The sequence below is a fragment of the Fistularia commersonii genome, chromosome 12, assembly GCF_037954325.1.
Source record: "Fistularia commersonii isolate RoL2024-O1a breed Wild chromosome 12, RoL_Fcom_v1.0, whole genome shotgun sequence".
Lineage (NCBI taxonomy): Eukaryota > Metazoa > Chordata > Actinopteri > Syngnathiformes > Fistulariidae > Fistularia > Fistularia commersonii.
Window position 1 is genome coordinate 15,086,131 of NC_141295.1, and position 25,126 is coordinate 15,111,256.

At 41.0% G+C, this 25,126-nt stretch overlaps 1 protein-coding gene across 5 annotated transcripts in view; it reads right to left on the bottom strand.

The window, feature by feature from the left end:
• inpp4b (inositol polyphosphate-4-phosphatase type II B) overlaps positions 1-25,126 on the bottom strand; it is a 164,383-nt gene that overhangs the window by 20,065 nt on the left and 119,192 nt on the right. For all 5 annotated transcript variants that reach the window (XM_086157338.1, XM_086157337.1, XM_086157339.1 and 2 more), the window contains 3 exons: positions 24,756-24,860; positions 15,821-15,929; positions 5,859-6,042 (listed from right to left, as the gene is read on the bottom strand). In XM_086157338.1, the coding sequence (XP_086013464.1) occupies positions 5,859-6,042; positions 15,821-15,929; positions 24,756-24,860 (398 nt within the window). The remainder of the gene's footprint in view (positions 1-5,858; positions 6,043-15,820; positions 15,930-24,755; positions 24,861-25,126) is intronic.

A 25,126-nucleotide genomic window follows, 5' to 3' on the forward strand; every position in this document is an offset into this window, starting at 1 on the left:
ACAATGATATAAGAAATGAGTCCAGACACGGAGAGTGACAATGAAAATAATGATTGGCGCTATTCAGTTCGGAAATGAAATGAAAAATACTGTTTCATGTAGAATACAAATAAATAAACGCCCTCTCGTTTAAGCTGCCATCATTGCTGGGGACTGTAACAGACCGGCACTAAAATATAAACGAGTTGAAAGTATTTTTCCATTCTGATAAGACCACCGACTTTGTCTTTTCTTTTTCTTCTGGTCAACTCCTCCTTTGTTAGACACATCGGTGCAAAAAGTTCTGTGAACATTTGTGCCACGGGATTCATAGTGAGGTTAACATGCCGGTTCAAACTGCCTTATTCACAAAAGGGAAATAAAAGCAGACCTAAAGAATCTCTGGCTATGTGGTTTTCTAACAGCTCTGCAGGAAGGTAGTCTCAATAGGACTGTAATGTTATGATCACGCTGTCACCCTGTGCTGATGTGTTGGAGTCCCGCTGAAGCCAAGCAGCGTTCGTCGAGCGGCCACTTCATTAGTCACACCGTGCATTCCCATTCAGCCAGTGCAGCCGCGTTGCTCTTAATTCACATTTTATTCTATATTCACCACTGAGGTTTTAATCAATGCAATATATACTCACTACATAATGAATTTAAAATAATTTTGTAATACCTGATGCACTATGCCATAACTCCGCATTACATAATAAACTCACTTTCGTGATTTTTCCACCCTTCATTCATTCATTCATTCATTCATTCATTCATTCATTCATTCATTCTCTCTGCTGCTAACCCTGCAAGCAGGGGTCAAGGGGGTAAAACCTATTCCAGATGTTAATGTGTGACAACCTGCATCAGTTGCCAGTCGATCACAGGATCACATATAGAGACACGCAACCGTTCACTCGCTCATTCGCACGTCGGGGCAATTTAGTGCCTCAAATGAACCTCTTGCATGTTTTGGATCGTGGAAGGAAACCAGAGAACCTGCAGGAAACCACGAGGAAAATGCGGAGACTCCACACAGAAAGGCCTCTGGACGGTATCCAATCAGAGACCTCCTTGCTGTCATGTGGGATGCGCTTACAATAGCGCCACCATGCATGAATTTTGGAGAAAAACAAGAGACAAAATGAAACGATTTGTTTAAACTTGGTAAATATTTGGTTCAACAAGGAAAGCAAACAATAATATTAGTCAAAGTTAAAATTTAGGAAGTAAAATTTTGCGATGTAAACATTTTGGTTGGTAGTTAAAACAAGTGACAGAACAAAAATGAACTTCAAAAAAGCTCAAACAATCCATTGTAACAAGATATTGCTCAAACATTGCTCATCAGACAATGTGAAACCTCCATAATCATGTATTTTTATCATATTAGCATTTTAAGTAAATGCATAATCCATTGTTGAAATCCAACAGCTGAGATCGAAACTGTTATGAAAAACACGATGCGCCGTTAGTACCTATCTGACGGCCAATTAAAAGTGATTGGTTTGGTTATGTAAAGGCAGAATTAATCATATTAAACTGTACCAAATGAAACGCCTGGCAACTACATAGTTAGAAGATTTCTCAAAAGGCAGAAACATTTGGCCCAATTTCGTGCTGAATACGAGAACGCTGAGCAATGCATGTTTACCGTTACACCGCCTGCTATGAAAAATTCAACTCCACAACCTTCCCGGGCTACTCCCATATTAGCATTTAGTTAAATTTAGATTGTTTCCTTTTAATATGCCTTCATGTTCATTAAATATTTCATATCTCCGTTGCTGCCAAGGCTTGCGAGCAGAGGGGAAAGTCAATTCTCAGATTCATTTATGTGAAAAACACACTAACAAATAAAATTGTCCAGAAATCTCCTTCTTCAGGACGAGGCTCCTCGACTCCTGATAAACCCGAGTACAAATAGCCTTTGCTTCTGTGGCATTTAAGCCTGTCATAAACGTGCATCGGTCCTAGCCTGGTTCAACTATCGTGCAGCTGATTTAGAAATACGCCTTAATATCCATATTACATAAATTCAACCACACTTAAGAACACATTGTATAATTCATATCCATTTTAAATGCTTTGCACGGGTCCCATAAGTACCCCTCATGTATCTCAGTGAAGCTAAAATATCAGATTTTTCTTTTCTTTACTGTCTGCTCAAGCATTAAAACCAAACTCGCATTCTTTGTTTTGCATAAATACACAAAGAAGTAAACACATAAAAAAAAAAAGGTTAAAAAAAAGGGGCCGCAGCTTCATTTTCAAGTCTGAGCCAAAGCAACTCAACTCCCCCACATGTGAGATCCGCTCCGAGATGCAGCTGTTTCACACCTACCCATTTTGGAGATCAGAAACACCTGAAATTCCCCGGCGAGATGTTCTGTTGTGACTCTTTATTCAATATATATATGCTGATGTGATCCTGACTGAGCAAATGCACGAGTCTGAAAAGGAGGGTCTCTGTAGACTCCGACGGAGAAATAAAATAAGTTTTGTGTTATCCAAAAGAGAAGAAACTAGGAAAGTTAAAAATAGAGCTTTTTCACTTAACTTCACCTGGGAGGCAGATTGAATGTAGCTGGTCTGATTCTACCATGCTTGGGTAAGATGATATATATAAATACAGAGACACACACACACACACACTAACACACACACACAAACATCTATCTATACATATACATATATATATATATATACACATACATACATACACACATATATATACATATACATACATATATATATATGGTTCCTTATATATATATATATATATATATATATATATATATATATACACACACAGTCATTCTGTGTCATTCCATCGGTCTCTCTATATGTATAGAGAGATAGATAGATGGATCGATAGATAGAATGATGATAGATATATGTATAGACACGTTTATACATAAGAGTATATACACACACAAATACACGTACCGTAATTTCCGGACTATTGAGCGCACCTCAATATAAGCCGCACCGGCTAGCCGATCGCTATCTCGGGCTTCCTCCTGCGCACTAAAACTGTCAAAGTCGTCTTCTTCGGTGTCGAAATTGATGTCGGAATTCTGTGTCATTCCATCGGTCTGATGTGACGAGGATAAACGTTTTAGCGGCGTGAAGCTCGTTAGCGCCCCCTGGCTAAAGTCCATATATTAGCGGCATCGTTGTTTACGTGAAAAAAATTGCGGCTTATCGTCCGGAAATTACGGTAATCAGTGGGTAGCAGGGATCCAACCCATGTATAAATGTGTGTGTGTATGTGCATGTGTGTGTGCATGTGTGTGTATATAGAGAGAGTGATTGATGTTCAGATAAAGAACTAAATGATTAACTAATTCATTCATTACTTATTTATCCTGCTTATCCTGCACTCAGGGTCACAGGGGTGCTGGAGCCTGTCTCAGCTGCCACTGGACGAGAAGCGGCGTTCATTCACAGGGCCACATAAAGAGACAAACAACGTTTCAGCCTCTCATTCACGTTTCACACAGAGACATTCAGCCATTCGCTGGCCCGTTCGCACATCTGGTCACCTAAGGGTCTCCCATGAACTTACTGACACTGTATATTTTATTGTATTTCTTATTCTCCCTCCTTCCTACTATCAGCTATTATTGATATGTTTTGCTTTAAACTCTGGCACAACAATTTCCTTTGGGATAAATAAAGTTGTTCTTATCTTATCTTATCTTATCTTATCTTACTGCATGTTTTTGGACTGTGGGAAGAAACCGGACAACCCAGAGGAAACCCACGCAGACACAGGAGAGAACATGCAAACCTGGTTGCGAAGCAGGAGTGCCATCCACTAAAACAGACAAAATACACATAATATATTATGCACTAGATACACGACTGTCTTAGAAAATTAGAACATTGTGATAAAGTTCTTTTTCTTCTGTAATGCAATAAAAAAAAAAAAAACCTTTTCATGATATTCTAATATTTTGAGATAGAATTTTTGATTTTTCTCAAGATGTAAGCCATAATCAGCAATATTAAAATAATAAAAGGCTTGCAATATTTCAGTTGATTTGTAATGAATACAGAATGTATAACATTTTTTGTTTTGTAATTGCATTACAGAAGATATAGAACTTTATCACAATATTCTAATTTTCTGAGACAGTCCTGTATATATATTGTCGTATATAGAGCAGTTATCTTCCCCAGCCTGCTCAAGTGTTGTTGAGCAAAACACTGAGCCTGCAGCTCAGGTTCATCCATGATGGGTTAAATGCCGCGACAATGTTTTGCTGCACGTGTAACTGAATGAGACTAAACCAAGGGCTTTCATTGTTTACGTAATAAAGACTGTGCAATCGCGTGGCTCAATGCAAGAAAAAGCCAATAGGAATATGTGCATTCTTGAGAGGCGGTTTCAAATCAAAGGATCTGCTAGGTTTGCGCTGCTTCACGGCCTCGTGAATGTTCAGCGGTTCATGTAAAGCAAGAGGGAATATTGAAGATAATTTTGTGAGGAAATGAATCGAGTTCTGGAGTTTTACCATTTGCTTTTTCCGTCCCTTGTTACAACCCGGCATCCCAGATCTGTTGGAGCTGTCCGATTACTCTCTTCAGATGGATCAGCGAGCGATCCATTGCTCTAATCCCGAGTGAGATAAAAGCATGCGCTAGTTTCTCTCGAATGTGTTTTCGACATTTACGATTCTTGAGATATTTCAAAGCACGGCAGCGTGGCGATAATGCAATTGACGCAAAAGATCGAAAATGAGATCCGAGTCCGGGATAATGCCACAGTGTCTTAGCTTGACTTTCACTCTCGGTGGACAGGTAGTTAAGGTGAGCTCTTACGAAATGTCTGATGCCGCGCTAATTGCCTGGAAACTGCATGTAAGCCAGAGGGTAATTACCGAGCTTTAAGGATACTGCTAGGCAAACATTTTTCGAAATGTCAGACTCCTTTCCTTGAGGGCAGACTTTAAAGCATTTGATGATTTAGATCTATGTGCTCTACCCAGGCTTGACTTGAGCAACAGCTTTCAGACACAATCCTTTGCTTTCACACACACACACACACACACACACGCACACACACACACACACACACACACACACACACACACACACACACACACACAGCTTGAGATTTTAATCAGGGACCAGCCCTGCTGGTGCTGACCAGGGCAGGGGTTTACTTGGCCAATGTGTGCGTGTCTAATCAAGGATGAGAGGAAGTGGTGACAGCGCGAATGTACCAATTAAACGCACTGATTGGGCTCTATTCCACTGTGGCAAAAACAATCTCTCCCACAACAGATTGCAATCTGACAGCACCAGATGTAATTCATTAATTATACTGATAAAGAAGAACTCCATAAACCTCCATCCTGCAATTCACTCGTATCGGTCTGGTGTTTTACGATGAATCGTGCATCGTCTCCTCGGGCCGCCCGTCGAACGCAAGCGCTTCTCACCGTCGTCTCACTTGGATATTAAGCTCAAGGAACTTTGCGAATGTAAACATTCTGCGATGAAAGAAAGAAAGCACGCTGGCGCCACATTGAGAGAAATTCCTCTGAGAGGACAAACAAACATTCTGCGTGCTTGAGTCAGTTTAAGCCACAACATCACTCCGAATTGTGAGATTGTAACTCCACAAGGAAAACAATTTGTTACGGGCTTTGAGGCAGAACCCCATTGCAAATATTCTTTTTTTTTTTTTTTTTTTTTTCCCGGTAACTTCAAATTATGAGTTTTAAATTACCTTGTCACAGTTAAGATTGCCTGACAATATATGAAAGGGCACGCAGCAGTGTGAAGCCAAATTTAAAAAAAAAAAAAAAAAAGAAAAGGACTGTTGGGGATGACAGTTAAAGTGCATGGAAGATCTGGGGTGTCCTCACCTTGTCAGAGAGGCTCTTGAGTGCATCTCTCAGTCCAGGGGAAGAGTGCTCCTGGGCGGCCTGCAGGAGCTGGTCGGCTAAGCTCGAGATGATGGGCTGGAGGAGACTCATACTGCTCAATACCTCTTGAGCTTTAGCTGTGTGTTCCGGGGAATAGTAGATACACTGGTAGGCAGTGCTGAAGCTATAGGAAGGGGACAAAAAAAACAAAACAAAAATGATTTGACAGCTGTTAGCATCACAGAAATCTGCATAAAATGAGCAGAATATGTGTAGAAAAGTTATCGACGACATTTCCTTTTGATGCTAATTGTTTCGGCTGAACTGATTGGAATCGGAGTTTCCCTTCGCAGAAGATAGCAGGGGTTACGTTAAATGGGATCTGTTTGGTTATTTTCTTTCAGCTACCTTTTCTCATCCATCATCCGTCCGTTTTCGAGACTGCTTATCTTGTACTCAGGGTTGCAGGGTTGCTGGAGTTTGTCACAGCTGTTATTGGGCGAGAGGTAAGGTTCACCCCGGACACGTCGGTAGTCGAACGCAGAGCCAAGCATACAGACAAAAAACCGTTCACTCTCAGCCAGACATCATAAGAATAAGAATAAGAAGAAGAATGACTTTATTTATCCCGAAGGAAATTGTGCCAGAGCCACAAGAAAAACATAACAATAATGATAATAATAGTAGAAAATTGTATAAACAGTAAAAAAAAAAAGAAGAAATCATACAGACAGACAACCATTCGGTCTCTCATTCATTCTCTCAGTCACGTGTCAATTTTGGGTTCCCGATGAACCTCCGGCGTGTTTTTGGACGCGGGTGGGTGGACACCAGAGGACTCAGAGGAAACCCACGCTAACAAGGGGAGAACATGCAAACTCCAGATCAAAAGGCCCGCCCTCTCAGAATCAAAACGGGGACCGACTCCCTTGTTGAACGAATGAAAAAAATGCAGCGCGATTACTGAAATTATGATGTAATTAGGTTTCATTATAATGTGCAAAATGTTGCATTTACGTGAAGCCTTCTTTCATTCTTACACCAGCTTTTGCTATTTTCTTTCCTGACTTTGAAAACCATAGAGAACATCCAATAAGCCTATCTTTCAAACGTTGCCACGTACATGCAGGACTTTAAACAGCACAGGCATTGCAATAGACCCCTGCTGTGAAACCATTCCCACATGAGTTCAAAGCATTACAACACCGACAAGAAAACAAATTTAATACATATTCATTGATTTATAATAGAATCATGACAAAGTGTCGGAGGTGAGGCTTTTGTTTGTTCCCGTGTGAAGCCGGTGAAATGTTCCTCAGACAAAAGTTGCCGGCTATTTGAAGGCCAAATCAAAGAAGCGGGTATATGTTTATATATATTCAGTATACGAGAGGCTATATATATGTAGGTCTATGGGGAAAGTATTTTCAGGCCTGTGATAAAGGCATACTTGCTGTTCCACACCTTTGTCCAAGTTTCTTGACACATCCATGATTAATGTAGTCCTCTTGTGAAAAAGTGCGGATACATACATTATTTGTGTGACACTTGACTCAAGCACCGTTTTTTGCGATGGAGTATATCGGCTTCATTAACACAAAATTACCCCGATTTGTCTGCTTGGATTGACATTTTCAGCATCACTCCGACGGTTTCACTCAGACAAGCGAGACGCCGCTTCTTCTGAGATGCAACTGTCTCTGCAGCTGACTGGACAAAAGTCCCACATGAACTCGTAAGTTATAGAGGCAAAACAGAGTTTATAATGACCATTAAGAAGACCAAAACAAAAACAGCAATAGCGACAAAAAAACCCGAGACCCTTCCATACTCCCTGACACTCAGTCATTCATCCTGTGAAGTTGTACCGCATAATAACAACTACAGTGGGTCCGAAATTTATAGTCGTAGTTGTAATAAGATTGGCCGTAAGAATGAAGGATGCCACAGTTTTATCTCGCGCTAAAACCAGTTTCCATCCCTCTCGGAGATGTACCGTATTTCACTGCTCGAATCAGTAGAATCTGCTGTTGCTCAGCAAAAAAACAACTTTACTCTTCTTAACATTAAGGCCCCTGTATAAGTTAAGCCCCCAGTAAACACACCATATATTTTCCATGATAAATAAATGAATAAAGCAAATAAACATCCTAAACCGCCAATAAATAGTCGAAAATACAAGTGTGCGTCTGCATTGGTTGCAAAATCAGCGATACAGTGATATCACTATCTCGGTAACAGCATGAAAACATTTATTATTTAGTGTGACGTGCTTAACGTAACTTTACATAACTTTACATAACATGACCTGTATTTATGTATTTGCTGACCTCTCTTTAGTTGACATAAATAGGCGGAGCTGCTCTCAGTTTTGCAGCTTTCAGAATTTCTCCCGTTCCAACACATCAACAGCAAAAACTTTAGACTCCGTTCCATCTGCGGCCGTACTTGACCCCGTTTTCAAAGGGTCTTTGACGGATGATTTGGAGCGCTTGAGATTTGTGACCTCCAGCTTTACAGAATACTCTTTTCCCCTCCCAACTTTCTGGAACAAGACTAGTTTCGTCCGGCCAAACTTTGTTATTCTATAGTCGGAGAGGCCTTTCGGAATTTTTAGGCACAGGTCGGCATCTTGAGCGTGACAGGTAGTTTTTAGCTTGATGTAAATACTTCCAAGTGTCTTTCATGATGGTATTTTGAGGCTGAAGACTTTCTCAATGTGGCGTCCCCATTCTCAAGATATTTTTTGACTTGGCTAGATTTTTTGAAGAGGTTCCTCTTAACCGAGGAAAGATTTCTGCAATTATCCACTTTGGAGGTAAAAAGTTTTACATTTAACATTAGTACTGCGGAATGATAAATGGACTTCATTTATACACTACTTCTCCATCTTAGTGGCACTCAAAGGGACTTACCCTGTCAAGCTAGGTGTTCGGTGTCTGGTGCAGGAATATTTTTGGCACAGTGTCTGAAGATTAGGGGATCAAACTGTAAAGTTTCGCTGTCAAATGTCTAATTGCTTTTTAGTCTCTTAAAACGAGGGATGAGGTGGGAAAAGGTTTCGCGATATTTTTCGTTTCAAACAGTGACTTTTGGATGAAAGTCTATGCTGCTACCGCTCTTTATTTCCTTCACTTTAAAGTAATCATTCAAGCACTCATATATAATCCTTATCTCTAGCCCCTATGCTGCACACTGGGTTTCCTAAATACCCTCATTCTGGGTTATATAGGGTCTTCATTGAACCTACTGCATGTTTGTGGGAGGAAACTGGCGAATTTGGAGGAAATGGATGAGGACATGGGAGGAACACATAATCTACCCGGCAGGGATGTGCAGTAAAGTGAGGCAGGACAGGCCGTGCCTCACCTGCCAATCTTGGAAAGAAAAAAAAAGTGTAAAATGAAAAAAAAAAAAAGGATTAAATGGTTATATTTATCAGTGATTTGCATTCTAAAGGTATTTTTCATTTAACTTCACCAGTTTTGGGTAGTTTTTTTATTATTTACCGTTGGAATACTGCGACGAAACGTGGGGTGAGGCCACGGAACGTTGAGCCTCAATGTAGATTACGCAATGACAGCTGACTGTTGGCATGCTATGCACTAAGATGGTATTGCTGCCCCTCTGTATGTCGCTATTAAAATGTTTAAACACTTTTGCAATATGTACTACATTTCCATGTACGGTGTTTTTTGTCAACAACTGTATATGTGTTACTGGTTTCTTGTGCTAAGCGATTATAAAAGGGCTGCAAAGAGCCACTTGGTGAGGCAGGCAGTTCTCCTGCCTCATGGTAGGGGGCACTGGTGATTCCAGGGATTCTTCTTGCCACTTCTCGGCTGCAGAACGCAGTGACAGCAAGCTAGAGTTATCAAGTCAAATGCAGCTGTCCATTTAATTTTTCCTCACCTCACTTTCAAAATGGAGGATTACATATCTAATCTTGGACAATTTTCTAAATTGGACTCGCAAGGACTTTATTTATAAGTAAAGGTAAGAGAATAACTTTTTGGGGAATTAAATGTGCACTATTTTTTGTGTACTACAGTTTGTATGTGCAAAAAAAGCTGACATGAGATTTTAAACATTGTTAACTGATGCCAATCAAATGGTGAATAAGCTACTCTGTAGGGTTTATATGTTTGTAAATCTAATTGTGATGACGTCAGTGCCCCACTGGCCGTGAACCTCGCCATCCGTCGCTGCAATCCACCTTGTTGCTATGATGCAGAAACACTCACCGCAACGTCAAGGTCAAATACTTGTGGGCCATTCTATCGCAGTTTTGTGAACTTTGCTTTGACAACTTGAATGTTAGCCTTCCCCCAAGGCTGTTTAAATGGCGATACTGAGGTCAGGTAATGGTTAACAAGCACAGGGCAGCGTGCAAATGATTTTTTTTTTTTGTTTTCATGGTGCAAAGACAGGGCTGGAACAAATTATTGGGAGTGGCTAAGAAAATAAAAAGAGAATGGAAGGAAGTGATTCGATTCATCGTATCAAAGTCAGCTCCAGCACCACCCACCGATAGCAGGGCCCATTAAGTGGAAACAACAGAGAACGGCAGATATCCAGTATTTTACCGTGATCTTTTTCACTGTTACTGCATTTCTCGGTGATTTACACAGTTATTGGGGCGACTATGCACATATTCCAGTTGGCTAAAGCCAAGCCTGGTAAAACTTAAGCACCTCGCTTGCAGCCAAATACACACTTGACTTACAATGGACGCGGTAGTTTGTGCTTTTTACAATAGCTATATTTTCTTATGCAATGTTACAGTTGCTGCTCTAGAAACATAAAGCAGCAATGCTTTCCAGGTTTTCAGCCTGAACTGTCAAATTGGACCTGCAGTCCAATGTCAACCCATTTTTGCTTCATGAATAATTAATCTGCTCTTCATTCCCAGGGAGCTATTTAATCGCAGACAAAAACACCTTTTGTCAGTTTGTAGATTCGGGGCAAATCGCTCCAATCAAACATTCTCCTCGGGTAAAGTTCCAGTGACTTTGAATGAGTTTCTGCTGATTTCCTGCCATCAGATGTAGTGAAGAGCGGGGTAGTCATTTGCAAACCTCCCAAATAGTATAGAGACAGCTCTGCAAGCCTCTATGTAGGCCAGACCCCAGAGTCAGATCCTGAGGCGTAATTGACATAAGAGCGTGAGTGTATGCGAGCGAGAGGAAAGGGAGGGGTACATCCAAAGGGTTGGAATAATAGAATCTTCTCTGCAGCAATTCCAATCATTTGTAGCCAGGAAAAGAAAAGGTGTTCCTTCACAAGATGCCCCGTGTGCAACATCAGTGTCTGATGTATCGTTAAGTAGGAAAATTTGAAAGCTTTAAGAAATTAGGTTTAATTTTCCAAAGGTACCGACCACTAACTATGTCTTTGACTGGTTATCTTTAAAATCCCGGCCTTGTCATTAGAGCTAATGAGGCCCCTGGAGAAATAACACCCACAAGCTCAAAGCTAATAAAAGGAATCACTAAGTAAAAGGAGACATGGGGCAAACAGTGTGGGGTTCCCGACCGCAGAACACACCAGCATTTCTACCTGAAAATTTTACGTCCCCTTTCAAACCCAGAACTTAAAATACCTACATTTCCAACACAAAAACGTCCGAAACGAACGAGTCGTCGATCACAAAGTTAGGTCTCTTTTAGCCTTCCGTCCGCTGCCATCGTGTGGTCGCCTTTACCGTGTCGCTCAGAATAAAACGGAAAAAACCAGGCGGGTCTATGATAACGGCCGTACAACGGGCGATGGAGAGAGTTGTCTGATTTGGACATTTGCTTGGTGGCTGAGATTCAAAAGCTGCACTGTTGACGCATAAGTACAATTCCAATCCCATTAGGGAGCTGATGCAGGTGGTAATGAATGTAGAGACCGACCACCTGATGCTGGAGGACAGAATTGATCCTCTGCTCGGCTGGCGAAGGCAAGGGAATTTAATTGTCTCATCAGCGTTGCTGTCCGTCCAAACGGGTCTACTCAGGGAGCGGACGATAAAAAGAGAAATACAGTCTTCATCTGTGTTTTAAGGCTTGGCTACGTTTCCTATTCAAAATATGGTTTTAAAATGCCGTGCACCTGGTTTTTAAGATGTGATCGAGACAAAATCCTCAATATATTTCATCTTTCAGCGATGATGGAGCTAATTCAGCCCTTAATAGAACACATTTGAGGATGGATAGTGGTTTGACAGGAAAGTGTAATAAGTTCATAAATTACGACAGAGTAGAAAATCTTTTTGTAGACATTGTTGGACGTTGGCTTATAACGGCACGACCACAGCATCTGGCAAGGAAGCCTCCATCCCACTGTTAATATTTGGAAAATGTGAGAAAATGCAATTCCCATAATAATAAAATGGTTCGAAATTGTTATTTTTTTCATGAGTGTGACCATTTATGACCGTTACTGTTCTGCCTCTGGTTGGTTGGAAAACTTTTTGCAACATTTAAGTTCGTGGCTCGTCATGATTTCAAATTTTTACTCAAACTTGGTGCCCGATTGTGCAGATCTGAAACGTGGAACGGGTCCTCTGAGCACAATATCTGCCGACCAATTTAGTCCTTTTCTCTCCACGCTTCCTCGGAAGTGAAACCTTTAAATTTCAAACGAGTAAAACGCGATATCTCCGGGATAAAATCGGCCTCGCCTTAAGGGGAACAACACACAAGTAGATGAACGAGGCGGTCTTTTTTTAACGGCAACTGAAAGATTGTGCGAGATGAATTTTTTTTTCCTGTTTTGTTTGACAAAGAGGTATGGTTTTTAGGGTTAATATATATGCAATGGTATATAGACTGCCGCCAATGCAGCTGCGTCAGCACACAGCCCTGCAGCACTCCAAGTCATTATTCAGACACATGCGTTCTTATTGAGGGTCACGCCACATGGACACCATATAAAGATATACCTTCTGCTCTTGAAGGCGCGCTGGAAGATTGGCCCTCAAAACAAATTCTCTGAAATGCCGATCTCCATCTGGCGTTCTGTCCTCTACCAGGCACTGAACACACATCAGTTCTCAGGATAGAAGCCAAAACTTTCCTCAGTAATTCAGACACACGCTTCTAACCCTGATCTGAGACCAGAGAAGCCTCAAGGCCACTGCCAGAACTTCCCTTCACCACCCACAAAACTTGGACGAGACTGACCTCAACGCAGGCAATGGATTAATAAGCTGTTGCCCAACAGCATGGACTCCCACTCAGTGCCAATGTCCTGTCTCTCAAACACACACAGTAAGTTATTTTGTTGGACAACAGTCTGCTACTCGCATTAAAACCCACCATCGACCCCAGGAGACTCAATTAAGTGTGTGCGATGTAGTTTCAACCACTCTGTGTCCCAGAAATGTGTCACTTGGCAGTTCTGCTTGACTGGGAGGTCTGGTGATCTCACTGTGCCTCCTCCCTCTCTGTGATTGAATTCAAAGACCCGTTTGGAGGGGTTTTGGGGGGGGGACAACACACGGCACAGCTTCTGCAGTAGCGTAGGCCATCTAACAATGCAGAGATTTTAACTATGCAACTACAAACAGGGCTCTTAAGACGGCAATACAAACAAAATTATGAAAATAAACAAACGTCAACATCGTCGCAGCTAGTAAATGATATTGTAATATTAAGGGGATGCCCCCCCCTGCCCCCCTGAAAAAAATAAGTTGCACCATTATGTTAATTAGATGAATAATTCAAAAGAGGCTGTTAATGAAACTCAGCAAATTTGCAGTTATGTCTATGGGGTTCAATTAAAAATAGATAAAAATCCAGCGCCTTTTAAAACAGCCATTTAACTGTGACTGCATTTATTAATGAAAGATAAATGCCGGTGCCCTATTTGCACGTGTGCGGGGTTTTCTGGAGAAATACTGCGTTGCAGCTATTGATTTCGCTTGCCCATCCTGAGAGACAAGGCGTATTACTCTCCTGCCTTGTGCCAAATTTGTCCAATACATGTTTTAAATAGATGTGGAAAGGACCCCTTCCCGCTAATGAGCAGGGAACAAGGATGAACACGTCTTTTATTCCCCAAATGGTAACAACTCCGCCCCCCCTCCCCTCCCACATGCCCGGCATTCCTTTCATCATTTCTTAAAATGAGTTAATACCGCATTAAATAGCCGGCCCTCACGTCCCATCAATGGTTCCCTTCCATAGGTCTGGTGTGATTACCAAAAGCAGGTGTGGAAAGGTGAGAAAAATACTGCACACGAGGCACATTTGCATGCACTTCTACTGCGGTCATCGAGTTATTTAAGTTAAATATTTAATCAGCCGTTTAGTGCGTGAAAAATATAATGCAATTTCTCTTTTGAAACAATGAATATTTGATTAGATATGTAAACAGGCACCTCCATTACAATAGCTGAGGGGAATACAGAAGCATTTCTGCTTCTGATGATGATTGACAAATGACTGCAATCCAGGTCAAACATGGATAAGGCCCAGCGAAGGCTCTCGTCAGCTAGCCAGGCGGAAAATTGGAAAATTTAAGCTACAGTGAGTCATTAGCTAAGTCAAATATGAAACAAAAAGGTCCGTCTCCCTGGAAAATTCTTTCTCAAGTCTAATCTCTCACTGGCGGAAAATGATTTCACTTCACTGGATTCTCCACAATATGCTAACCTTATCATAGTTCATGCCGACAGATAAAACTGACCATCTTCAGCAAATGCACTTGTGCACTTTAGCGTAAGAAAATCCTTTATTTTTCATTATATCCCCCCCTAACTCTTTTCCTGCACCAATTTATTCTTTTTCATACATGCTCCTCACCCCACTCCATCTTGTCTCTCTTCGCCTCTTTCTTAAGCTGCAAACTCTATAACTAATTGGATCTGGCATGGTCTGTAATGACTTTGCACCCTATGGGGAGGTTTGGGAAAAATCACTCTTCATTTCTTTTGGCATCACTCAAGTGACCACATACTAAACTCAAGTGACATATACCTCCATTCTGCCTCCAAAGGACAAAGACAGCTAATTGTACAATGGACGCTACTGATATGAAGTTGGAGGACATCGGGGGAATAAAACTGCAACGGGTGTGGAATACTGACGAGTGGGAGTGTTACCATTAACACATTGAAGCACTGAAGCATCAACTAAAAAGGAAAAAAAAAAAATGCTGATATTCAAATTCTCTATTTATTTATTTCACATGCACACAAACGCACACACACGCACACACACACGCTTCTACTGTTGCTCGGAGCAAATATCCTCACAAAAGATAACCTGAGGGGTGCTCAGAAAAATGGCTAAATAAAAGAATAGATAAATAGATGTGGATAATTTTAACATTGCATGTGAGGTGAGCTAAAAAATTAATATTCCACCTCAGCTCACCTTGCACCTTATACTTTATATTTCACATAATGCATGTTCATATATTCAGTACTTGATCATTTCTGTACATAGATTCCATACATGGCTGTCCTTTTTGCATAATTAATTCTACATAAAGTCAAATTTTTATTCCATATTTCTTTTTTAACTTCTTTCTTTTTCAACACTATCTTCAAGTAACTCACAGTTCTATCTATCTATCTATCTATCTATCTATCTATCTATCTATCTATCTATCTATCTATCTATCTATCTATCTATCTATCTATCTATCTATCTATCTATCTATCTATCTATCTATCTATCTATCTATCTATCTATCTATCTATCCATCCATCCATCCATCCATCCATCCATCCATCCATCCATCCATCCATCCATCCATCCATCCATCCATCCATCCATTTCCTTTCAGATGTAAGGGTTTTAGGCTGTGGGACTTGGAAAATGAAGCATCCAGGATAGGCAGAGAATTATGTGAGCCAAACAAGTTAATTAATGCATACAAGCCTGTTATTTTCTTAGCATGTGTATCATTTTCAATCACCCATGCTTCTCTCAGACTCTAGCTGTCGCTTGTGAGGGTTATTTTCTTACCTTTTTTTCTCTGCTTCATATCTGCTGAGGAGACGCTGAAGACCGCCGCACTTAAAGCCCTGGAAGTGGGCAGCGGGCGCACCGACGGTGATGATGTCATAGGACGCATCTGCAAAGAGAAAGAACGGCTCAAAAGGACGTTTGATGCCGAGCATCTTGGAAAATACAGGTACACAAGAATTTTGAAGTGAAAAGGTGATTGAAGAAAATAAATAGTGGTTCATGGTGGCTTACCCTCTTCTAAACATGCTTCTAATTAGTCTAGAATTAACATTTTCCAAAATTGTCAAGGGTTAGAAGGAACTTTCTAGGGATGAACATTTTAAATGTTAAATGGTCTCAAGTTATATAGTGTTTTATCACCTTGCAGTTTTAAAGAGCTTGATAGCATTCACCCATTCACACACACACACACACACACACGCAGATGGCGGTAGACCTGCCATGTTAAGCACTAACCAGGCCATTTGAGAACACTAAGGGGTTCAGTGTCTTACCGGCTCTTCAGAATCCAGACAAGAGGAACAAATTGTCAACTATGTGACTGCAGGTACGTCCGGTCTACCGAGTGAGCCACAGCCAGCCCATTACAGTAATAATATAACATTATTTTACAAACCCACTGGTATTATTTTACATGAATGTACCAAAAAAAAAAAAAAAATGTAGGTACGTAAACATCTCAGAAAACTCAGCGGCCCCGTAGGTGAGTTCAACAGGGTTCGTTTTGAATAAAAAATGTATAGCGCTGACAGTAAAACTGGGAAAACACAAAGCGGAGAGAGAGGGGGGGGGGGGGGGGGATTAAGCGGGTGAATATTTGGTGTGGTTTTAGTGCCAGGTGAGATAATGAACACCCACGGGAAAGCAACACTGCACCGTTCAGACTGCAGAAAATACCAATTCAAAACTGGTCGGGAACACAAATTAATGACACAACACGGCTCGGTGTTGCCACGGTGAATGACGGTGTGGCCGATGGACTTCCGACCTCAAACAATACCACAACCGTCTGATAGTGGTTTGATGAGGGGGCTTTGCTATGACCCGATGCTTCTTCCTCTAATTATCCCTTTGCCTTTGCTACGAGCCTTTGCTTGCCTTTGCTTGTTCGCCTCACGTTTGGCCCCCGGAGTTTTCAAATGTCCAAGTTCCTTTAATTGGTTTGCCCAACAGCAACATTACACTCAAATGAAATGGTGGTTACACTGGTGGGTTTCAGAACATCAAGCACGGTGACCAATGTGCTCCTGCATCGCCCCCCACGCCATCCTTTCTCAAAAAGCGTCCGATAGTTATTTAACACGATGAGAGAACAGTTAAGAGAAAATTGATGGTGGGATACAAAAGGCGCGGTGTGGTGGAGCGATCGACCTCGGAACTGAGCATCCGGGTTTGAGCAAGATACTTAACCTCTAACTCACATGTGTCAAACTCAAGGTCCGCCACCTCATTTTATGTGGCCCGTGAGAACGTCTTGAAAGGTCTGATTGTCTTCAAATAAATAAGTCAAACGCGTGCATTTACCATTAACTACATTTCCCACAATTCGTACCGATTACCCGCCATTAGATCGCGGCGTATCCGCATCAATGTAGAATTGAGAAATACAAATGATCCCTAAATGTGCAGGAAGAGAAAAGTTGATGCAGACGGAAAGTTGTTTCAAGAAAGATAGAACTGCATACGTGACATTTTTTATTTGATCGAGTCATAAATTTAGAGTGATTTAACAAGGAGTAGTTACATTTATTTGACATTGGTTCCATCGATAGTGTTGCCGTTCCATGTGGCCCTTTGAGGGCAACCGCGAGTTTGACAGACCTGATCTAACTGCTGGCTAATGGTTCATCCACAACAAAAAGTCAACATTGCATTGGTAAAAGAATATTTCGCTGTCCATGTATTTAATGGCCACAGACAACCGTGATGTACTGCACTGCAGCAAATGTCTGAATCAAAACACAGAACTTGCAAGTGAATTCTGACCTCCACACTGCCCTCTAGTGGACATATTGTGTAACAACAGTTTGGCAGCAGTGGATCAGTTGGTAAATCGGGCGCCTCTCCATTTGAAATTGGTTATTTTCCTGGCTCCTTCGGTCTGCATGCCTAAGTGTCCTGGGTCAACTTTGCTCCCGGTGGCCCGATTAGCGCCTTGCGTGGCACATCTACCTGGATGTGCGAAACACGTGTGTGAATGGGTGAATAGAAACTGTTGAAAAGTGTGAAAGCGCAACATAGGTTTAACCATGGCAATGTGAGCATGAATGAGCCCTAAAAGCATATATAACCATCCGTTTCATTTGGCTTAGTAACTATTTTACATATAATTTTAGTTTTACTTTGCATTTTCAAAGTTTTTACAGCTAGAAGTATTTTATATTGTCCCTTTACATTATATATTATATTATTATATTATATTGTCCCCGCACATTGACAGACAGATTTTCATAATTTATCCTAACCGAGAAGGACCTAGATTGGAAATAAAAGTATTGGTATAATTGAGGAATATTTTTGAATGTCTGGCAACCATATATTTCAATTTAGAGTTTATGCTTTCCTTTTTTTTCCTGGAAATCAAAAAGAATAATTTGTGCAAAACTTAAAAGTTTTTGTCTCTCCGACCAAGATTAACTTCTTTGTCCTCAGGCATGTCGATGAATGTCATTAGAGAGTTGACTGCAAATTAAATAGCTAAAGTAATACTCCTGAAAACTTGTGTAAGCACTTTGCAAGCATATGTCCAATGAAATGGCTGTCTAACATTAAAATGAAAGTAATTGATGCCCGCATGCAGGGGAAAAAGTACCAGAAAACAGCAGAGCATTTTCAGCTTGTCATTTGGTCAGCGCCAAATGGATTACAATTTGGAAAAACCATTGATGTCAAAATGAACCCTGAAAACTGTTATAATTTCTCACATGCTAATAATGAAGGTGAACAGAAATGCTTTTATTGAAAGATCGAGTAGTGGTTTGCTGTAAAAGAAAAAGGTTATATGCATCCTCACAAGTGAATTCATGGCACACACATTCCTCCATGTTTTGGGAGCAGAATTTTGCATTTGTTGTGTTAAAGCAAACGCATTTCGACACAATCTGCAAGGTTAGTTAGAAGGAAAAAAAGAGACCCGTTTTAATCAAAAGAACGATGAACCAAACGTTAAAAGTGAGTTTTTCCATCACAGGTAGTGTTGCATGAATTGCCCAAAAGTGCACACAAATTTGAGCTCGATGAAAGGCTTCACTTTGTATAATCAAATTGAAAGCTGTACTTGTAAGGTAGTTAAGTACTGATTGAAACTCACACACAGCTCCTCTAAAAGGCCAATTCCAATTTTCTATGCAACCCTCCCATGCACAAGTGATAGCAACGTATTATTATGAACAAAATAGTTTTGAGACCGATGCTGAAAATTCATCAAAAGTACCAAGTGACCAAAAATTGGTTCGTTTTTCATCGGAATTAAGTCATTTGATGCTTTTATTTAAGCAATGTGTGTTACCTTGCTGCCTAGAAAGATTGATAGTACGTCAAAGGGGCCACAGAAATCTGTATTAATGATGCAATATAATTTCTTATATTCCAACTTGAATTAATTCATTCATTATCTCAGTGTTTTGGTGCGTGTTGTTTTATTTTGTTTTTGTTCGTAAACTGTTTCGCGAGCTCGCACACAAGAGACGATTTTTTTCAACACCGTTAACCAAACAAAATTCCTCGTAGTTGTATAATTTCTTGGCGATTAAAGCATTTCTGATTCTGATTTCTACTGCTTGCCCTGCAATTGCAGTACTGGAGCCCATCCCGGTCCCACTGGACCGGTTGCCCGTCAGCGTCTCCAGCCGCATATAAAGACATACAACCATTCACCCTCTCATCATTCTCGTATCTGGACAATTGAGACAATTTCCAAAATGAACCTCCTGCATGTGTTTGGATTGTGGGAAGAACCCGAAGAAAATCCACACCGACGGCGAGCGCACAGGGAGACTCCACACAGGAATGGTCTGCATCACTGTATATGTATTCATTTATTTATTTATTCAGGTATCTTATTTTATTTTGTCGAGCTGCTTCATAACCGTATTTCTCTCCAAACACAGTAACGCTGCTGAGACTTGATATTCCTCCAGCGGAGCCGGCTGTGTGAAAACTCTCGAGCACCGTCTCAATTGGGCTCGCTTTACAATATAACGATATTAACCAAATAGCATTTGAGCTAATTACCGCAGTGAACAGGTGGTGCAAATGTAGAATCCTGGTCAGAGCGCACCTGGCAGAGGCCGAGGGTGGGGAGCTGTTCAGGGATGGGGGGGGTGCTCGCACTAAACTCCGATTGGTGGCCGAGGCACCTGGAGAGGGGGAGCGGGATCTCGCCAGTCATCAATCACTGTCTCATTTGATTGTGATGATCTTTAGCGGCTGCTGTTAAAGAACTCTAAGGCGACCATTAATATGTAATCAGACAGCAGACTTGTATTCAGAATCAGAAAAAACTTAATTTGTCCCCAAGGGACAATCGGCGGACACAGTAGACGCATCAAAATATGAACAAATTAAGAACATCAATAAATAGATAAATTGTGATGATCTTTAGCGGCTGCTGTTAAAGAACTCTAAGGCGACCATTAATATATTTTCAGACAGCAGACTTGTATTCAGAATCAGAAAAAACTTCATTGTCCTCGAGGGACAATCGGGGGACACAAGGAGAAGCCGCGTCAAATTATAAACATCAATAAATAAATGGGTGAATATATATATATAATACTGGTGTAATAAATACTTTACAGAATTATGCAAATTGTACCACTGGAAGAGGCAGTGAGCTGCGCTCTGCATTTATATAATAAATATATCATAAGCGGTACAACATTTGGTGAGGGGGAGGGGGGCTGGCAAGGTGTAATTCAAATTTATTTAACTGTTATTTCTTTCTTACACATACACTATGTTACCTTACATGCAACAAAAGCCTCTATCCAATATGAAGCCAATAATAACCTATCATGGATATTAAGGCTTTTAGCAAAGATCAGGAGTGTCCAAATTTTCTGCAAAGAGGGCCAAATTTGGTGAGATGAAAATGTGTCAGTCTTTGAACCATTAAGATTAAATGCAAATGAACTAGTTCGTGATTTTTTATTATTGCAAATGGCAGACATGTCATGTCTTAACACAGAACACAAAACATTTTTACCAAAATCCCTATCTTTCGTATTTGAATACCACAAAAAATGAGGACAAATTCGATCTGGAAAAAATACTTTCAGAAAGATGAAACATATCTCACTTCATATTTGTAAAGGATCACACAATGCCCTTTGACCTTTGTAACAAAGTTTCCCATGGCGAGTGTGGCCACAGGTCTGCTGCCATCCTCTGGGGAAAAATAAAATAACTTTTTGTACACCGTGTTTTAAACTGTGGTCAACCGTGCTGACGGACACATATTATTGATTTTATGACGGCTGCGGGCCGCTGTAAATTTAAACACTGGCTGCATTTGGACCACGGGCCAGACGTTGGACATAACTGGCATAGATAAATCTAAAAATAAGACCACATTAAAAATTCTACTGTTTTTATTTTTTCCTCCTACAGTGTAATTAATTATACAACAAGTGAAACGATTGGTGGTTAAACATGTTAAACAATTAAAGTTAAATCCACACGCAGTGGTTGAAATTATGTTTTCACAGTGTTTGCATTCTGAGCTAATGTACTGGGTAATTTTGTTTTCGAGTTGATGCAAATAGACGTCCATGAATAAACAAAAAAAAAATTGTTTTTGATATACGCCGCTGAATTTAAATGTATGCAAGAATTATCCAAAACACAATTTCATGTAATTGTCCATACGATGTAAGGTCGCAATGATGTCACGTTAGAGCTCTGACTGTCATCAGATCCCGAACTGACGAGCGACGTGCTAATTAAGAGAGAGGGGAAAATTAGACCTTGATAAAAACATTCTCCTTAGGAAAAAAAAAAAAAACAAAACATTGCCACGATAAGTGAGATGTAGATAATTACCTCTGCTATTTGATATGATTTCGAATATGATTGGTTTTTGATGCCGTGTTTCTGCTGCTGATGGATGCGATATATATCTCTTTGGACACTCACACATGCACAACACACACAGACACACACACACACACACACACACACACGGATACATCAATTAAAGCAGCAGAGCCTGGAATGGAGTCAAGGTGTGAACTGTGCCCACTGAGGGTAATTAACTGAGTGTCTATCAATCAGTAGAAAAGTCCCTTTAAGGCTCTTTCTATCTTGATTTCCCCCGTTGTTCTCCTTTGACAGAACAAGACAGTGGCTTTGCTATATGATGTCTTAATTTTAATCACGTTATCTGTCATCCCCGACGTCTTCACTGGAGAGCCCATAGTTAGTCTGTCCTCAACTTTCCATCAATCACGCATCGAATAGTTAAAAAGGAGCCGGCTCGCTGACAGTGGCACAGCTGTTATTTGCCTTGATACATAGAAACGGTGTCAGGGCAGGAACGGGTTCTGGCAGCTAAAGAGCAGCGGTGGAGGTGACAGTGTTTTCCTTTCCCACCGATAAAAACGCAGAGGGCTTAATTAGGGTCTTATCTCTCTCCAGCCGAGCTCATTCTCACCTCTCAAGCTGGGCGATGACTTCAAACCTCTGAGGATCTCGGACAGATGGAAGGGCGAAGAATATACGACGGAAAACAGCAGCTTACAGTTCTACGTGTCAGATGAAGCTGATTTAATTCATTTATTCATTCATTCATTCATTCTTTGATTCACCCAGGATTGTGGGTGCCTATCCCAGCAATCTTTGGCCAATGGGTGAGCTTCACCTTGCACCAGTTGCCATTTGATCCCAAAGCCACAACTAGAGACATACCGTAATTTCTGGACTATAAGCCGTTACTTTTTTCACATACTTTGAACTCTGCGGCTTAAACAACGATACGACTAATTTATGATGACCTTCATGCCGCCAAAACATTTAGCCTTCTCATATCGGACCAATGAAATTACCGTCAAATTCTGAGGCTGTTCAATTCTGACACTGAAGGAAATGAATGTAATGGTTTTAGTGCGCAGGAGGAAGACAAAGGTAGTGATCAGCTGGGGATAGAAAATAGATGGACTGTTCCTTTTATTATTATTATTTTTTTTTTTTCTATTTTGTTATTCATTATTAATCTTTTTACACAGCCGGGTTATGGGCACTGTTTGGGAAAAAAAACATTTCAAGTACGTATTTGCGGATGTTATCGGTATGTGTAGGTATCTCATGTTACAAGCGTGGCCTATATATGTACACATATATTTATTTGCTTTTTTTTAGCCGCCGGGCTAAAGGTGCGCTCAATCGTCCGGTAATTTCGGTACGACCCTTGATTCTGTCATTAACACATCATATGGACACACGCAACCATTCACTCACTCATTCCCGTCTTGTAGCCGAGCAATCGTTCGGTCTTTCACGTCTTAACGACGAACAACCATTCACGCTCTCATTCACATGTTATTTTGAGACTAACCAACAGTCGCTCCCAGTTCACATGCCATATACATGTAAACCAGGGGTGCTCGATACGTCGATCACGATCTACCAGTCGATAATACTGGTAGATCACATGACATTAAAAAAATAGACGTCAGTCTATCATCCATCCCGTGACTTAACTGATATACAGGGCAGCCAGTCGGATGACATCTGATTTTTTCTGACACTGAGGTCACTGCACATACACAAACAACAATGCAAAGTGCAGCAAAATTAACAAGCTAGTCAGTAAGTTACCTCCAACTTTTAGCCCTCGGTTTTTTCTCCTAAACTTAAGAAAGGGTCTAAAATGAGAGGGGGGGAACTGGACCAAGTGACAAGACAAAAACGTATCACTTTCATATGGAGTTTTTTTCACGATGACATTTTCAAAGTGCGTTCGCCTCATCTGCCGGTCTAACATCGCTACACCAAAGAAGGGTAATGTGGGCCGTCACTTTCGGACCATTCGTGGAAAATACGAGCTGAGAAAGAAAAAGGTGAAGGAACTAAAATCCCAGTTGTCCGGACAGCAGTCACTTTTCACACAACAAACTTTGAAAGCGGAAGGTGAGTGTCGTCATCTTTAATATACTAAGGCCGGCCGTAAGCAGCGACTGTCCGGACTATGATTCAATTCAGTGCAAGTCATCTAAGGGAACTTGGGTAATGACAAAAAATGTACATCGTTATTTTGTGTTGTGCAATATTGGCTCATGCCGTTATGCAAGGTACATCAACATACATCGCACGTATAAAGAATGTTTTGCATTTTTGTTGCGGGTTGATCATTTTACAGCTTGCTGATTGAACCATTCACACATCATATAGAAACATACAAAATTCATTCCTTCACACGTCATATGGAGACGTACAACCACTCACTCTCTCATTCACAATTTTGGTTGTCCAAGGAATCTACTGCATGCTTGCGTGAGGAAACCGACACAGACACGGGGGGAGAACACGCAAACTCCACACGGAACGGTCCCTCTTGTTGCAATCGAACCGTGGACTTTTGAGGCGGAAGCGCTAACCTTTGCGCTCCACGTTTGAAATTTAGATAAAGCCAATATGAAATGTGAACATTCATCCATACATCCATTGTAAAACAGCTGCGGCTGTTGTTAGGTTTTAACACCGGGCGTCCCTCTGATGAGAAGGTTGGCGGTTTGATTCCCGGCTCCCGGCTCCGAGCACCCTCGGGCGAGACGCCGAACCGCCCGCTAGCGCCTTGCGTGGCGGCTCTGCTGCCCTGAGCGTGTCTACGAACGGGCGATTGTGATCCAGCGTAAAACGCTTTAGAACTGCAAGGCGATCAAAGTGGGGACCACTTACCATCATTCAAGACCGTTGTAAAACTGTCGTGTCTTACCTGTTTTTCTAGGGCACGTTACTCTCATCCTCTGGGTGTGCAGGTTTATTGGGATGAACTCCAGAGATTTCTGGGCTTTACAGCAACTTGGCTTGAATGAACGGCCTGAGAGGGAAAAAAAAAGAGGTACAGTTAAAATGATATGATCATTAGCATCATTTGAAATAGTGGAAAGTTGAGGGATTCCCAGGTTTCTGGAAGTGGAATCCACTTAACCTATGCTCATACTGCATTTTGACTCCTGACTGTGGCTTTGCTGCCAATTATCTTGTTTGTATGCTTTTGGTTTTGTAAAGGAGGCCGCGGACAGAAAAAGAGTGAAGGGTTAGAAAACATTAAAATGATGAATTGGATTAATATATATGTGTTCT